At 35.7% G+C, this 17,772-nt stretch overlaps 1 protein-coding gene across 2 annotated transcripts in view; it reads left to right on the top strand.

The window, feature by feature from the left end:
• LOC127409851 (proline-rich membrane anchor 1-like) overlaps window positions 1–11,605 on the top strand; it is a 131,870-nt gene extending 120,265 nt beyond the window's left edge. For both annotated transcript variants that reach the window (XM_051644750.1, XM_051644749.1), the window contains one exon: window positions 9,672–11,605. In XM_051644750.1, coding sequence (XP_051500710.1) covers window positions 9,672–9,774 — 103 coding nt within the window. In that variant the 3' untranslated portion in view covers window positions 9,775–11,605. The remainder of the gene's footprint in view (window positions 1–9,671) is intronic.
• The last annotated feature ends 6,167 nt before the right edge of the window (window positions 11,606–17,772 follow it).

Below are 17,772 nucleotides of genomic sequence, written 5' to 3'. Positions count from 1 at the left end.
AACTGTGTTTCAGAAGGGGCAAATTATTGGTCTGCATCAAGCGAAGAAAACAACTAAGGAGATTGCTGAAATCACTGGAATTGGGTTAAGAACTGTCCAATGCATTATTAAAACCTGGAAGGATAGTGGTGAACCATCAGCTTCACCGAAGAAATGTGGTTAGAAAAAAATCTTGAATGATCGTGAGATCACTAAAATGCTTGGTGAAGTCACATCGAAAAAACAGACAATACAACTCATGGCTATGTTTAATAGTGAAAGTAAAAGCATTTCCACACGCACAATTCAACGTGAACTTACATGATTGGGACTAAACAGCTGTGTGGCCACAAGAATGCCACTTGTTAGCAAGGCTAATTGGAAAAACTCGACAGTTTCCATTGACAATGGAAAAATGTCATGTGGCTTGATGAGTCCAGATTTACCCTATTCCAAAGCGATGGGCACGTCAGGGTAAGAAGGGAAGTGCATGAAGCGATGCACCTGTCATGCATAGTGCCATTGTACAAGCCTCTGGAGGCAGTGTTATGATCTGGGGTTGCTTCATTTGGTCAGGTCTAGGCTCAGCAACGTTATGCAGCAATAAATTGAAGTTAGCTGACTACCTGAATGTGCTGAATGACCAGGTTATCCCATCAATGGATTTTTTCTTCATTGACGGCACAGACATATTCCAGGACAACAATGCCAAGATTAATCAGGCTCAAATTGTGAAAGAGTGGTTCAGGGAGCATGAGGAATCATTTTCACACATGAATTGGCCACCACAGAGTCCTGACCTTAACCCCATTGAAAGTCTTTGGGATGTGCTGGAAAAGACTTTGCAGAGTGGTTCGACTCGCCCGTCGTCAATACAAGATCTCGGCTAAACATTAATGCAACTTTGGACAGAACTAAATGTTGTGATGTTGCATAAGGTTGTCAAAAAAATACCACGATGAATGCGCGCCATAATCAAAGCTAAAGGTGGTCCAACGAAATATTAGAGTATGCTAATTTGTTTTTGGATAGGCAGTGTACCTCTTCCATGTAAATCTGTGTTTTTGTCCTAACTGACCACGACAAGTGTCAAGCTGTGGAACATTTTGCTGATCACTTAGTTTCTATTTCAGGCATGGTAGCCCTGCTCACAGTGAAACCTCATTGGTCAAAAATCCCACTCCACATAGCTGTATATTAAACATAAAATGTGCTTTGATTGGCTGTGATTGTGTCACACCAGTCATCAGTTTTGTGTTCAGTGTGGACACTGGAAACTTATCACATCACATCTGGTTTGGACAAGGTGTAAGATTGTGTTCATTTCTGCAACTTTTTCTGTTTCTAAAACTTTTGTTTTACTTAAGTGACGTACACCCATATTTCACACAAGGATTATGTGACAGAGTACATTTTTGTGTTTTTATTTATTTATGAAAGAAATGGGGAAAAACAAGTGATTGCTTTCCTCCCCTTCCTTCTGTCCCCTTCTTCACCCTACTTCTCAAAAATCAGATGAGGCAGTGTTTTTCCCATTTGTAAATCATGCAAGTGAAGGGATGTTTTTATAGGAAAGACCTGCAGCCTGGGGCATCTTGTGACAGATGGCCCCTGCAGAGCTCCGGGATTGTCTCAACAGTCCTGCCCAAGGGACAGAGACTGTGTTTATCACAACAGATGAGCACAAGCTACTTCTAAACATTTAATCAATCTCGAAGAAGACTTATGCTGGAATTCAGATGATGGCATGGCTGTATTTGTTGCTCAAGGTTTGAAACACTAGATCTTTTTACAAGCTGAATAAGTGTCAAAATACAGCACAGTGAAAAAAGGATGTGATTTGATAATTTTTCTTGGAGGTCACATTAATGTACACATTAATTTGTTGTCTAATCAGGCAAATAAAAGGATAGTCCACCCAAAAATGAAAATTCTTTTGTCATTTATTCACCCTCTTGTTGTTCCAAAACCCAAATTACTTTCTTTCTTCCATGGAACACAAAAGGGCATGTTTGGAAAAATGTTAGGGACTGACAGCCTCTGTCACCATTCACTTGAATAGTATGGAAAAATGATGCAGTGAAGTGAATTGAAACTGAGACTGTCAGTCCCTAACATTCTATTCTGCCTATCATCTCTTGTGTGCTCCACGGAGAAAAAAACATACAGGTTTGGTATGGAACAACATGAAAGTCAGTAAGTGATGGTAAATTATCCCTTTAACAGATTAATAATAATTTAACACAGTTAAACATGCAAGACTTAGTCATAGTAAACAAGTTTCCTTCTTTCACAAGCTAATTGTCACTCTGTTGCTATGATTACATTTCTCTACAGCAAATCAAAGAGAATAGTGCAGTCTATATTAATGGCTCATATGGCCTTGTGTCAGATCGGTAAGACATATACAAGTTTCCAGATTTGCGGGACAGATGTTGATGCAGTAACTCAGCTCCACACACCTTTCAACTCGCTTATGACATTTCATATGGGTCAGTCGGAAAATTACTCTTTATCTTAAAAAGCAGACGTCATTCAACAAATTTCCCTGGAATAAACAGGTCAATTTTAATGAGCTCTAGCTCTGTTTATGAAATTACATGTCCTCTAGACAGACCCCAGAGAGCTGCTGACAGTAGGGGCAGACTCTGTAAAGGTCACATTGTTTTCTTTCTCTGTGTCCATTTTCATTTTCTTGACCTAATCATTGATGTGTGTTCTCGAATCTCTCATTCTGGTATTTACTGTTATCGTTAATTATTGTTCAAAATTTTGAAATGCTTACCATAGAACTTAACAGTGACCACTCACTTTTTCACTGGCCTCAGTTATATTTCCCATTAATTTTCTCCAATGGCATTTCAGAGCGTTCTAAGCCTTGAAACAATCCAACCAGCCCTGAGATGAATTACTGCAACATTTGATCTCTCTGATGATGGGAATTAACTACTGACTCCATTAAACATTGCAGAGGAACAAGAGTTTTTAAATAAATCTGAATATTTTTATATATTGTTTTTATATTTTTTGCATTTATTGTTTTGAATATAGTTCTTATACAGTATATCATAGATTTATAGTTAGAGTGTTTAAGATGTATTGTCGTTGTTTAGTAGTTCTAGAGATTCCCTCTACAGGTAGACAGATATATCGGTTTTACCATTTAAATGGTGCCAGTAGTTGCTCTTTGGAAATATCAGTTATCGGCAATAATCTATGCCAGTAGTTTATGATATATATATATATATATATATATATATCATATATATTATTATTTTATTTTTTTTTATTTGTTTTTTTTTTTTTTTTTTATTCCTTATCAATAAACATCATCTAGGTGAAATTATATATATATATATACTCTCACACACACACACACTGGCGGCCAAAAGTTTGGAATAATATACAGATTTTGCTGTTTCGGAAGGAAATTGGTACTTGAATTCACCAAAGTATCATTCAGTTGATCACAATGTATAGTCAGGACATTACTGATGTAAAAAACAGCACCATTACTATTTGAAAAAATGTTATTTTTTATCAAATCTAGACAGACCCCATTTCCAGCAGCCATCACTGCAACACGTTATCCTTGAGTAATCATGCTAAATTGCTAATTTGGTACTAGAAAATCACTTGCCATAATATCAAACACAGTTGAAAGCTATTTGGTTTGTTAAATGAAGCTTAATATTGTCTTTGTGTTTGTTTTTGAGCTGCCACAGTATGCAATAGACTGGCACGTCTTAAGGTCTATATTAGGTCAAAAATGGCAAAAAAGAAACAGCTTTCTCTAGAAACTCATCAGTCAATCATTGTTTTGAGGAATGAAGGCGATACAATGCTTGAAATTGCCAAAAAAAAAAAAACTGAAGACTTCATACAAAGGTGTACACTACAGTCTTCAAAGACAAAGGACAACTGGCTCTAACAAGGACAGAAAGAGATGTGGAAGGCCAGATGTACATCTAAACAAGAGGAAAAGTACATCAGAGTCTCTAGTTTGAGAAATAGACACTTCACATGTCCTCAGCTGACAGCTTCATTGAATTCTACCTGCTCAACACCAGTTTCATGTACAACAGTAAAGAGAAGACTCAGGGGTGCAGGCCTTATGGGAAGAATTGCAAAGAAAAAGCCACTTTTGAAACAGAAAAACAAAAAGAAAAGGATAGAGTGGGCAAAGAAACACAGACATTGAACAACAGATAATTGCAAAAGAGTGTTATGGATCTTAACCCCATTGAGCTTTTGTGGGATCAGCTAGACTGTAAGGTGCGTGAGAAGTGCCTGACAAGACAGCCACATCTATGGCAAGTGCTACAGGAAGTGTGGGGTGAAATTTCACCTGAGTATCTGGACAAACTGACAGCTAGAATGCCATGAATCTGCAAAGCTGTCATTGCTGCACGTGGAGGATTTTTTGATGAGATCTCTTTGTAGTAGTTTAAGAAGTTCTGAACATTTATTTCAAATTGTAATAGTAATTTTTCATGTTATTAATGTCCTGACTATATATTGTGAACAGTTGAATGCCACTTTGGTGAAAAAAAGTACCAAGTTCTTTCCATAAGAGCAAAATCTGTACATTATTCCAAACTTTTGGCTGCCAGTATATATATATATATATATGTATATATATAGCTTATAAAAGCTGAATTTGTTAAATACTTAAACATAGAGCATTGTAATAGACCCAAGTCTGTCATTTTTTAAATAAAATTCCCCGTTGTATTTTGGGCTTTTTTTTTTTTTTTTTTCAAAGCTAGAAGTCCCACATTATGCATCAAATCTTAATTTTTCTTGTTATTATTCATAACTTGGTTGCACAATAAATTGCTTTTGGGAATTTTATTCATTTTAAACTCTTGTAGCCTTAATGCCCATCATTGTAAGGAAAGACTAAGAAACCTTTGATCACTCTATAAATTGATTTGAAAAAACTATCAGCCAATTAATTAGTTATCTGCCTTTACCACCACCTTGGTTATCTGTATCAGCAAAATCCACTATCGGTCGACCTCTAGTTCCTTCACTAACTACGTTTCCATCCAAGGATTTTTTGCGAAAAAAGTTTTAGCACATCAATATTAAGCTGATGGAAACGCAAATTATCGCTAAAATGTGTCGACATAATGTTTTTCCATTTAACTCTAGCACATAAACTCTATATCGATACTTCAAATGTCACGAAAAACTGGTTTGGAAACACTTTTTGTCTAGAAAATTGGCATTAACGCAAAAATGTAGTGTCACATGACAGAATTTACCCCAATCGTTAGCCTGTGTTAATCATGACGACAAAGTATACATCCTTGAAAGCCAATTTATTGTATGTGGTTATGGATTGATCTTAACAGCATAGCACAGATCCGATGCTGCAAACATGATACTTCCAGGAGTGCCAACACAAATATCTTGTATCATGCACATTGACAAGTGCATGGAGAACAAATTAATGGCCACTGTTTGTGATTAATTTAATCGTGGTAGCCATCCGTTTATTTATAAAGTTGCTTTTACACACCATACAAAATAATAGACGGCAGTCAAGGAATTAGCCCATAATACAAAAAAAACACAATTTCTGTGCACATAGATGTTAAATTAAAAATAAATACACAATACTAGGAGAAAAGCATAAGTGTGCTTTTTAGGAACACTAACATATAGCCCAATTATATTAAATTATTGTTTAGCTTACTTTTGAAAAAATGCAGGCAAAATTCCCTGTATTAAATGAAATAAGTTACCAAATGAATAAAGCATTAAATAAAATAATTAATTACCAAACGAAAAAAATAATGCTTTAAACCTTTATATGCCTTTTCTTTACACAAACTTAAATTAGCCTTACGCTGTCCTGTAGAAAAGTCAGCTGAATGACATTCTCAGGATGTTCTACACTTTTTTCAAGACAATAAACTATCAGAACTATTTGTCCAATACTGAGTCTACTTTCAGAAAATGAGCTTTTGAACACTTTAAAATGTTAAAATATTTTAAATCTAACCCTCTTTACCTCAGATCGCATATGCTGAGCTTCTTCAGAAAATGTAAATTGCATTATGATGCTAAAATTAATTTTAGATGATAATCAAGTTCAGTTGGTTGTTAAAAGTTGCTGAACTAATATGTGGGACATAATGCAGTTGTGATGGCAATGCTTTAGATGAGATGACTGTTCAAAATAGCCTACTGAATATGAGGAATGTATCATGTAAACCCTGGTAATACTTCTGATTGCATTTATTTTTTAAACAATTTCAATGAATTGTCTCAATACTCTCCCCATTTTACCAAACCTTTGCGGGGGAATTAGGGACATCTGGGAGGCAAAAGGTACAAAATTAGCGATATACACACATTTCTGTATGGAAACGGCTTAAGGGCAGATTTCTTTTGCAATAAACCAAAACTTATGCGTCAAAGTGTTTTTTTTTTAGGCATGACATCATCACGCACACCATTTTTAATTGATAAAAGACCATTTGAATGGAAACAGGCAGAAGATGGCACATTTCCCCAAAAAAAGTTTTTGTATTCTCACTTTGTCGATAATAAAATAGCGCAAAAAGTGGATGGAAACTAAGCTCCTGTTATTAAGATCCCATTTAACAAATAAATGAAAAAAGTACAATAGTTAGTAAATTTGCTTGCTGGCATTACTTCTGTGGAGATTGGTATGATTCCCATTTTCATGATAACAAGGACTTCTCTTATTGGTGGATCTTGCTTCAGGATTGTAGGTTGTGTTTTACATGTGTACTGCATACACCAAGAAATTTAAAGTGGATTTATTTGAAAATGTTGAAATTATAAAAAGTTGAAATTATAATTGACTTAAGGCTTCTGCAGAAGCATATACCTTTACTTAACTACCTCAGAGCTTATAACTGAAATAAATTTCAATATGGAAATTCTGAATGGCATTTTTACTTCCATAAAACCCACTGTTGAGCACTATTGATTGCATGTTTCATTTTAGCAGTGATGTGGTTGCTTGGCATTGGGGGTTCTCCATCAGCTTATTGAACATAGTCAGTTGTGGTTGATACAAAATCATGTGATCGCCTTTCATACATCTGTTTCATCAATGCAACCTTACTTTGTGAAAGTTGCATTAAAGCATTAAATGTGCCATATCCAATCCAAACCAACACATTACTGATATTCATGTTGGCTTCTTACAAAATGTGTATCCCCTGCATCCATCCCTCTGGCCCTCTCTGCCATTAAGTCAATATGTGACTGAAATGATTTTTTACAAAAAAATCAGCAGATTGTATCTGCATTCTCCGCTGTTTAAGCAGCTCTGGATTTTAATGTAGTTATGAAGGCAATTGGCTTCTGGCAGGTTGCATATTTCAAACTGTTATAAAGAATGGACAGGCTGGGGTGCATGCCACAGCTTTAAGTCTAGCAGCCATTACAGCTTGCGGGAAGTCATTTAAACTGCAGAATAATTCACTTTGATGACCTGTGTTGCTGTTCATCACCCAGACTTTGTTAGTGTCTCAAGCAGGCACCAATAGAGCGATGTGCACTCAGGCTTATTGAAACACAAATAGGACGATACAGTATATTTCAATTGAGATGCAAATTTTTGATGCTGCAGATAGTATCTTTAAAAGTATTTTTTTTATTAAAAGCCGTGTTGATTACCACAAAAAATTATTTCAACTTGTCCCTCCTTATTAAAAAAGGCAATAATCAAGGTAACTGTGTGGCACTTACAAGGCAAGGAAATGGGGCCAATTTTTGGAGGGTTTAAAAGGCAGAAATTTGAAGCTTATAATTTTATAAAAGAACTTTCATTAATTCTTCTGTTAAAGCTTGTGTATTATTTGTGCTGTAAAGTTGTTTAAACCATCATTTTTATATTCATTTTAGGGTTTACTATGTTACGTCCAGACGTAAAGGTGCAGTCACGCTAGGCTTTAAACATGCAAAAAAAAATCACACAATGCAACAGACCAGGATATGATGTCACATGGGAGGGCTTCTGCTTTTAGTTTAGCGTGATGTCACTTGTCCTCTCGTCATCAGATTTGCAGTTCAGAGTTAACCAAACTTGGTACAGAGCATGGTACAAAATTTCTTCGCATGAGCTTGCATTTTCAGTCTGCCACATTCTGATGCATTTGAATGGGAGTGAATGGAACGCGAAGTGTAGTGTTATATTTAGACAGCAGTAGTAGCATTAACTCTATGCACAAGTCCATTTAAAGGAATATACGGGTTCAATATAATGCTCAATCGACAGCATTTGTGGCATAATATTGATTACCACATAAATTAATTTTGACTTGCCCCTCCTTTTCAAAACAGCAAAAATCTGGGTTCCAATGAGGCACTGCGAGTCCAATCCGTAAACATTAAAATACTATTTCATAGGTATAGTCACGAGACATAAATAATGTGTTAATGTGATTTTAGTGTGATAAAATCACTAACTTACCTTTTCTGTGTGAAGTTATATTAAATTTTACAATTATGTATGTCAACAAACCCTAAAACGACTGTATAAATTACGATTTAAACAACTTTACAGCTCAGGTAATACATAAGTTTTAACTAAAGAATTAATGTAAGTGCTTTTATAAAATTATAAGCTTCACATTTCTGCCTTTAAACCCTCCAAACATTGGCCCCATTCACTTCAATTGTAAGTGCCTCACAGTAACCTCCATTTTTGCTTTTTTAAAGAAAAGGAGGGACGAGTCAAATTTATTTTTTGTGGTAATCAACATTATGCCACAAATGCTGTCGACTGAGTTTATCTTGTATTGAACCCGGAATATTTCTTTAATGTGACAAAGTTTAAAGTTTTTACCACTGGTAAGAGGAGGATTCAGACTGAAATAAAAAGATTACTTATATCAGATTAGTTTAAATTAAAATTAAAACGTGTAATGCAGCTGCAATTTTCAGCAAACATGTTGAAAAAAGAGAGTAAAAATACAATATTTTAGCATCACTAGAAATATAATAATATAATAATAGTGATCAATCAAACACAAAGCATATTACACTGTGGAAAAACTGTCTGACTGTTCACTGAAATCAGAAACATAGTAACTAATACCTTCTTGAATGTCAGGCAGCCAATATCTTTATGACATGCTCTTTATATCCATGGAAAAGGTGGTCTTGTCTGGACTAATTGGATGTAGTCTCTGCTGACACACAACGACTGCGCCTTATGCAACCCTATATCATTTGACCCTCAACCATTATTCAGTATGAAGTCTTCTTCATATGTAATTGTGTTTTTATTTATGACAACATAAATTTAACATGTCAATGAAAGTGGTGATGTACCAAGTAAATCTGGAATATTTACCATTATCTTCTATTGTAATGATCAGATTTATCAAAATGCAGTAATTTTGGGGGGAAATGATTACAAATTAGTATATTTTAATTCTGAATTAAAAAGAAACTTCCTCTTTGATTTTGTCATCCATGCATCAGTGGATTACTATTTTTCTGGAACTGCACAGATAACTGATTTATTTCCTACTTTGACTTCAAACATCTACTTTACCATTTTTTATCAATTCACTTACCTCAGGTCTTCACAGACCCTGAGATGTCTGTAACACAAGTCCTCAACTGTACAATCAGATCAATAGCATCCTCACTCTGAGCAGAAATAGTAACCTGAAGCTCTGTATTCTCTTTTTCAGGAAACCCTTACGAAAAGAAGAGAACGGCACAAGCCGAGGGGAGTATGCCATGAGCTTGCGCTGTAAACAGCAGGTAGTGGAAACCAACAACACTGGAGTATAGTGCCCATGCTAAAGCAAGTTATATACAGCGGAAGCTCTATAACCGATAGCACCACCATCTCTCTGTTTGGGTTTATGAGATGGACACAAGGCGTACTATGAATTTTAGGAACTGTAAACCACATGGCTGCCCATCTTGGGATATAATACTGTTTGAAATGTTTTTAAAAAAGTGTTTAGATAATGACTGGCATGTGTATAAGCAAGTATAAGCAGGTTTTGAGGAGACATGGACACTCTTAAAAGACGCTGGCAGCTGCACGAGTGTAACAGGACTCAAACTGTATTGCCCCTCTGAGGATAATATACAACACCACCAACAAAGTAAACGCATGCACTTTCTGTTGAATGCAATGATGTTTTGAAATTCCTTTATTCTCTTGTCTTTAAGTCTGTCTCTGCAATGTCCCTCATTAAACATTAAGGGTTCTCTCACCTCATGTAGATTGTCTGAGTGTTAAATGGTAAAATTACCACACTTGCCCATGTTTTGGTACAATCTGTTAGAGCGCCCAGATGGATTGGTTCATCCTGCACTTTGTGTACCAATATATAAGAAAATAAGAAATGTTTTCCCTAAAATCACCTGGAAATGTATTGCTTTTATTGTGTTACTATGCAATTGGAAAAAAATTAAATCTTGAGGAGCATGTTGATAATTTAAAAAAACAATGCTAGCATTAGCATTGCTAATTATTAGTGTTGATTCTAGTCTTTCCCTTATACATACATTTCTTTTTTCGATACCACAACGGCTATGTAAATCTTTTCTGTCATTTCCACAAAACAGAAAACCGTAAGGTTAATATAACAGTCAATAGTGCACTAGTATGCAGGATTTGATTATCATGTGTGTATATATTGTCAATCTCTTTGAGTCTTGTGAATGCTTACAAATCATTTTAGAGTCACATTAAGTCTCTGAGTCATCCAAACAGAAGTTTGTCTTCTCTCATTGACCTTTATTGGAAACTCTTAACAAAAAACAAGATGATATTTCACATGAGCTTTTACTATGACTGTTTATAAGCAGTTATTGCTGATAGCTATTTTTATAGTCATTATTACTGTGATGTCATGTGGGTTAGTGTTTACTCATGGAAAAGAGATGTAGGCTAATGTACTGAAAAATCATAAACCTAAAAACCATACAAATGTTTTCAAATTTTAGCTTGTTTTGACGCATTTAATCAGGGCCTCTGCATTGTTCATTTTTAATGATTTTTCATCAGAACGATACTGTATATCAAACCAATGCCCATATTTACTGTATATATAAATATGTTTTTGTACACAGGAGCTTGTTGTATTTAGAAAATCCAAACTTGTGATATGACAGTGCTGCGGTGTTCATACATATTAACACTGAGCAATGCATAACAAGCTTTTGAATTATACACAATGTACAACCTTGTGTAAACAAACATCCCTTCTCTATCATATTCTGTAAAACATACTCAAAACAGACATCTTCCACTGTATAGTTACTCACCCATTAAAAAATATATGTACTGAAGCTATATGTGTAAAATACTGTACAAAGGTACTCAGAATTGTATTGCATGAATGTACATATCAATATTTGCCTTCTTGACAGTCTGTTGTGTGTACAGAGTAAGATCAAATGTTTTTAGGGATAAGTATAAGTTGATGTAATATCAGAACAGCATAAGTGTTATTGTTTGTCTGGAACAAGCCATTAATGTATATTTGAATAATCAGAGGTTGTTGCACAATGTATGCATCACACACCAAAATGTAAACGATTATATATTGTGCATTGAACTAATTTAATTGCAACTTGCTGACTTTTTTAGTTTTAAATAAAATTGTACTACTGAATCATATCTGGTGCTTATTTGTCTGCAAAACAATTATTGGTTTATATCATCATTTGAATAAGCAGCATAACTCCATAATTCTGCACAGTTTACATCAGAAAATTAGTGCACTGCTGTGATTTACTGTACATGTGCAAATTTTTCTATTTTGTCTAAAAACAAATGACTTTTCTTCAAAAAAAGTTTTTTTATTATTATTGATCTACTGATATGAATGTATGTATACCTGGTACATACTAAATTTCTATTATTCTGGTGATTTTTCACTGCATTTAAAAGTGATTTTGCACTTGAATTTCATTAAATTTTGCTCTTATTACAGAGTTTTGTAAATTGGGGTGCCAAGGTGTTTGCATGCAAAGGACAAAACTCCCCAGGGAAGCAAAGAGCAAATGTATGATTTCTGAGAAAATCAACATATGAACTTTCTCACAATTAGCATCTCTTCCTGAGGCACCACAACCCACTGAGCGAAGATTGCAAATTCACTCCTCATTGTTGCTCTTCCATATCTGTCCCATTGTCTCCATCCCTCCTCCTCCTTCATTCCCCTTCAGATCAGAATCACCTCAAACTCACCTAAGATCTGTATGTAACAAAATATCATATCTGATGTATACAAATAATGTAACTAGACATGTTTGGTATCATTTAAAATGTCTCAGTGCGACTGGTACTATGGTTTCATCCCCACAACAGCATAAAATCTGGTAATACAGTTTTTAGAATGTAGACAAATTCTGGCCACTGCTTGGAGGTGCACCTAGCTCCTTGGTCTTTCATCTAAATTACCTTCTGTATGCAGATAAAGTATGACTGCAGGACTTCCAAACCTAACCACTCCCAAATTCCCTTTGTTTATTTTTTCTCTGGCTTGGGTATTTAAGGAAATGTAACACATTTTTCATTGGAATTTTTATGCATCTGTTACTCTTAAGATTCATCTTTGAGCATTAGATGTTTGATTGTTTCTGAATTGATTAGTTACGTAATTGGCTTGATACATATTAACCTGACTAATAAATTGTTAAACTTGATTCTATTCTGACTTGTTCTGAAATATTGGCTTTAGTAGATTATGTTAAATTCTTGTTACCACAAATCTGTGATCAGGGTTAATACATATTAAGACCAAGCATTTGATGGAGCATGAAGCACATCAACTGGGATCTTAAGCTTTCTGATTAACCATTTGACTTTAGTTAAGTGTAATAGACTGTAAAGGCTAAAAGAAATTAATATTTGGACAATGTAATGTTGATCGACCTGTCCAGATAGCACTAGTCATGACCCTGTTTAATGCTAATATTCTAGTCAAGTGTATAGGAAACTATAGAATTAAACAAAACTACTGTTTGGGTAATGGTATGTTGGTCGGCCTTATCCGAACAGTATTAGTCGTTTACCACTGTGTAGAGCTAATATTACGTTAATTAAGTGTATACAGATCTATAGAAACTATAAAACTATTAATTAGAAATAGATAAGCTGCGGTAGTAATTATTCTTTTTAGTATTTTTTCACTTACCTCTGGCTAAAGATCAAGCTGACAAGTTTATGACCATTGGATCCATGTACACTGCCAGCATGAGACCATAAGTGACAGGATTGTGAATGAACGAGTGCAATTTAAAAGTATAGAATTAACTACAATAATCAAGTATCCAAATCTAGAGAAGATCTCAACTGATGATCAATAATAAAAGGAATCTCAAACTAAATTCAAGGTCTAATTTAATTGGAATCAGATAAAATTATTAATGTAAACAGATTCGGTCTTAACTAAAAGCAATTTAAGATGTCAAAACCACAAGTGCGGCAGAAAAGACGAACGAGCAGATACCTTCAACACTTCGCTGGATTCCGCCATTGGGCCAGCGAGGTGGCATTTTTACAGTTGAGACATCATCGCCTTATATTGGTCAACCTTGGAATTTTTTGGGTTGTATGTGGTGGAAAAATATGTTATATTAATTGCTATCCAAGAGTTAACTCTACTGTATTTAATTATTGTACAAACTCTGTAGTCTTTTTCGTGAGCGTGACTGCTGTGTGCATTTTACATTTCCCTTTTTGGTTTGCAGCCAGTAGCACCTAATAAACATGCAAAAAAATAAAATAAATTATAAATAAAAAATAAAAAAATGTCTTGAGCAAATAGTTTTACTAAAAATGTATGTTTTAGTATGTTACAGATATTACATCAGAAATTAGCATAATTAATTCTGATTCAAAGTAATGGCCAGCATCATCCAATCACTGTCAGCCATGTTAAAATATGATTATACATTAAAAATTCTTATTTTTCAGGAGTGAATGCACTTAGTGCACAGAGAGCAATAGGATGCTCCCTTGCTCCCTATTTAGTGAATGATTTAACCTCCAATGTACCGTCTGTCTGTGCTGGTCTCAGAACAGTTCGATATGCACCTTCTTTTCATTTTAACTCCATGCAAAGTCTCTGAAAGCAACATTTTTCAGCTTTTGGATGAACCCATTGATTGTCAGTATGATAAGGCACAGTAAATATAGGATTTCTAAGGAAAAAATGTGCTAAAGTACACACTGTGTTTAGCAGAATGGCATTTTGCGAAAAATCACTCATATTTTAAAATATGGCATATCAGATGAAACCAGAGACTCTAATCTTTTGACTCAAATAGGTTTTAACATAAAAACTTAATTAGGTTTCTTACCAGATGTAGTTTTGTTGCAATTTCACCCAAAGACAAACTCTGCTGTGATCGGCGCCATGTTGTTTGGTCACATGACTCCGTGCATCTTAAGTTTAACCCTTTACTGACAGCCCAGAGTCTTCTGAACTGAGATCAGTCAGTTTAAATGAATTTAAATTATGTGTTGCGTAGAGCAAAGCCAAAATACAACATCCACACATGTGTACGTGGGGTCACACAAGGTTATAGAGAGGAAAGAAAAAAGAATGACCTCACAGATGCATATAAAAACCACCACTGTGTTGTCCTTATTAAAGATTTTTCGTTTTTGTTCAAATGAAGGGTTAGCAGAGACATTCAGTAAACATCCATGTCATTCAATTACTGTCAAGTGAGTAATGAGCATGCATTTACTGAAGGGTTAAATTAGGAGAAATTGCAAGGGGAAAATGTTGTTGACTTCCCTCCATCTGCTGCAACACAGGTCTGCTGACACACCTTCCTTGACATGTAATTTAGAAAAGTGGAATATCAAGATGTCTTTTCTATAAGAACCACAGTGTAAACATGTAATTTCTCTCAATGTTGCCAGATAAATTACCCAATGAGGATAAGGATGATGAATTGTCTGGAGAAACTGAAGGCAGAGTAGGCTGTCAGCCAGTCACATTTACATTAAAAAAGTTGATGCTTTACACTGTTTACTTTGTCAGTTAGTCTGGCATCGGTGAAGCTTCATGTCAGTTAAAGTTATGAGTCTGTAGCTGTATATTATATAGAGCATATTCAGACCCTTAACCAATTCTCTCTTTTTACTGAATTAGGATTCCTAGAGTAGTTATCCGTGATATATCACAGATGTATTTTGTATTATAGTTAGTTTTTTGTGACATTGCTTTATTACAGAACAATTTATGGGAAAACACTGAATTGTGTTTCATTTACAGTTGTGCTCAAAAGTTTGCATACCCTGGCAGAAATTGTGAAATTTTGGAATTGATTTTGAAAATGTGACTGATCATGCAAAAAATGATAGTGATCATATGAAGCCATTTATCATCACATAGTTGTTTGGCTCCTTTATAAATCATGATAACAGAAATCACCCAAATGGCCCTGATCAAAGGTTTACATACCCTTGAATATTTGGCCTTGTTTCAGACACACAAGGTGACACACACAGGTTTAAATGGCAATTAAAGGTTAATTTCCCACACCTGTGGCTTTTTAAATTGCAATTAGTGCCTGTGTATAAATAGTCAATAAGTTTGTTAGCTCTCACGTGGATGCACTGAGCAGGCTAGATACTGAGCCATGGGGAGCAGAAAAGAACCGTCAAAAGACCTGCGTAACAAGGTAATGGAACTTTGTAAAGATGGAAAAGGATATAAAAAGCAATCCAAAGCCTTGAAAATGCCAGTCAGTACTGTTCAATCACTTATTAAGAAGTGGAAAATTCAGGGATCTCTTGATACCAAGCCAAGGTCAGGTAGACCAAGAAAGATTTCAGCCACAACTGCCAGAAGAATTGTTCGGGATACAAAGAAAAACCCAAAGGTAACCTCAGGTGAAATACAGGCTGCTCTGGAAAAAGACGGTGTGGTTGTTTCAAGGAGCACAATACGACGATACTTGAACAAAAATTAGCTGCATGGTCGAGTTGCCAGAAAGAAGACTTTACTGTGCCAATGCCACAAATGACAACACCTTGACATGCCTCACAGCTTCTGGCACACTGTAATTTGGAGTGACGAGACCAAAATAGAGCTTTATGGTCACAACCATAAGCGCTATGTTTGGAGAGGGGTCAACAAGGCCTATAGTGAAAAGAATACCATCCCCACTGTGAAGCATGGTGGTAGCTCATTGATGTTTTGGGGGTGTGTGAGCTCTAAAGGCACGGGGAATCTTGTGAAAATTGATGGCAAGGTGAATGCAGCATTTTATCAGAAAATACTGGCAGACAATTTGCATTCTTCTGCACGAAAGCTGTGCATGGGATGCTCTTGGACTTTCCAGCATGACAATGACCCTAAGCACAAGGCCAAGTTGACCCTCCAGTGGTTACAGCAGAAAAAGGTGAAGGTTCTGGAGTGGCCATCATAGTCTCCTGATCTTAATATCATCGAGCCACTCTGGGGAGATCTCAAACATGCGGTTCATGCAAGACGACCAAAGACTTTGCATGACCTGGAGGCATTATGCCAAGACGAATGGGCAGCTATACCACCTACAAGAATTTGGGGCCTCATAGACAACTATTACAAAAGACTGCATGCTGTCATTGATGCTAAAGGGGGCAATACACAGTATTAAGAACTAAGGGTATGCAAACCTTTGAACAGGGGTCATTTCATTTTTTTTCTTTGTTGCCATGTTTTGTTTTATGATTGTGCCATTCTGTTATAACCTACAGTTGAATATGAATCCCATAAGAAATAAAAGAAATGTGTTTTGCCTGCTCACTCATGTTTTCTTTAAAAATGGTACATATATTACCAATTCTCCAAGGGTATGCAAAATTTTGAGCACAACTGTACTTTGTCCCTGTATTGTAGAAGCTCAAAGCTTACACATATGGGATACATTTGCCTTATAACTAGCTTATTTAAATCATTAAAATAATATTTGGGATAAAACTTCACAATTTATCAGTGTTTAGTTTGTAAGTCTGGGAGTCTGAATACAGCGAGGCACTGAGTATAAACAAGCATATATTGTATGTGTACTGTATGTGTGTCCAGCAGAGGTCCCTGCCCTCCAGCCAGCCATGCACTGCACACTGGCAGAATAAGGAGTTGCTTCTCTCACCTCTTCTGTTTGACTAGGGTTCTATTTCAAAGCTTATTCATAATCGCCCTCTGTAACAGGTGACCCAGTATTAATGCAGTGTGGATGTTGTTTTAGCTATGAGAGGACACCCAGAACCATATCAAGTCATAAGAGTGTTCCTTGAGAGGACAGAATATAGCATGCTTACACAAGCCCATGAGGAACCAAAAGTCCACACAACCAGTTTCTTACACGCAAGGGAGAGTCCATCAGTAAACAAAGGAAAAAGGGAAATTCTGGTTTGAAGTGATAGTTCACTCAAAAATGAATTTCTAACAATATTTATTCACCCACATGTTGTTCAAACCCTAAATGACTTTTTTCTTGTGTGAAACACAAAAAGGAGATGTTAGGCAAAATGTTAGCCTCAGTCACCATTCAATTTCATTGCATCTTTTTCCATACAACAAGAGTAAATGGTGACTGAGGCTGTCAGTCTCTAACATTCTGCCTGTACAACTTAACAGAATGTTAAAGAACATCAGAAAGCCTCAGTCACCATTCACTTTTATTGTATGGAATAGATACCTTGAATGTGAATGGTGACTGAGGCTAACATTCTGCCTAACATCTCCTTTTTGTGTTCCATGGAAGAAAGGAAGTCATTTGGGGTTTGACAACATGTGGGTGAGTAAATATGGGCAGAATTGT

Source organism: Myxocyprinus asiaticus, chromosome 19 (assembly GCF_019703515.2).
Source record: "Myxocyprinus asiaticus isolate MX2 ecotype Aquarium Trade chromosome 19, UBuf_Myxa_2, whole genome shotgun sequence".
In the NCBI taxonomy this organism is placed as follows: domain Eukaryota; kingdom Metazoa; phylum Chordata; class Actinopteri; order Cypriniformes; family Catostomidae; genus Myxocyprinus; species Myxocyprinus asiaticus.
This window is presented reverse-complemented; position numbering and strand designations above follow the sequence as displayed.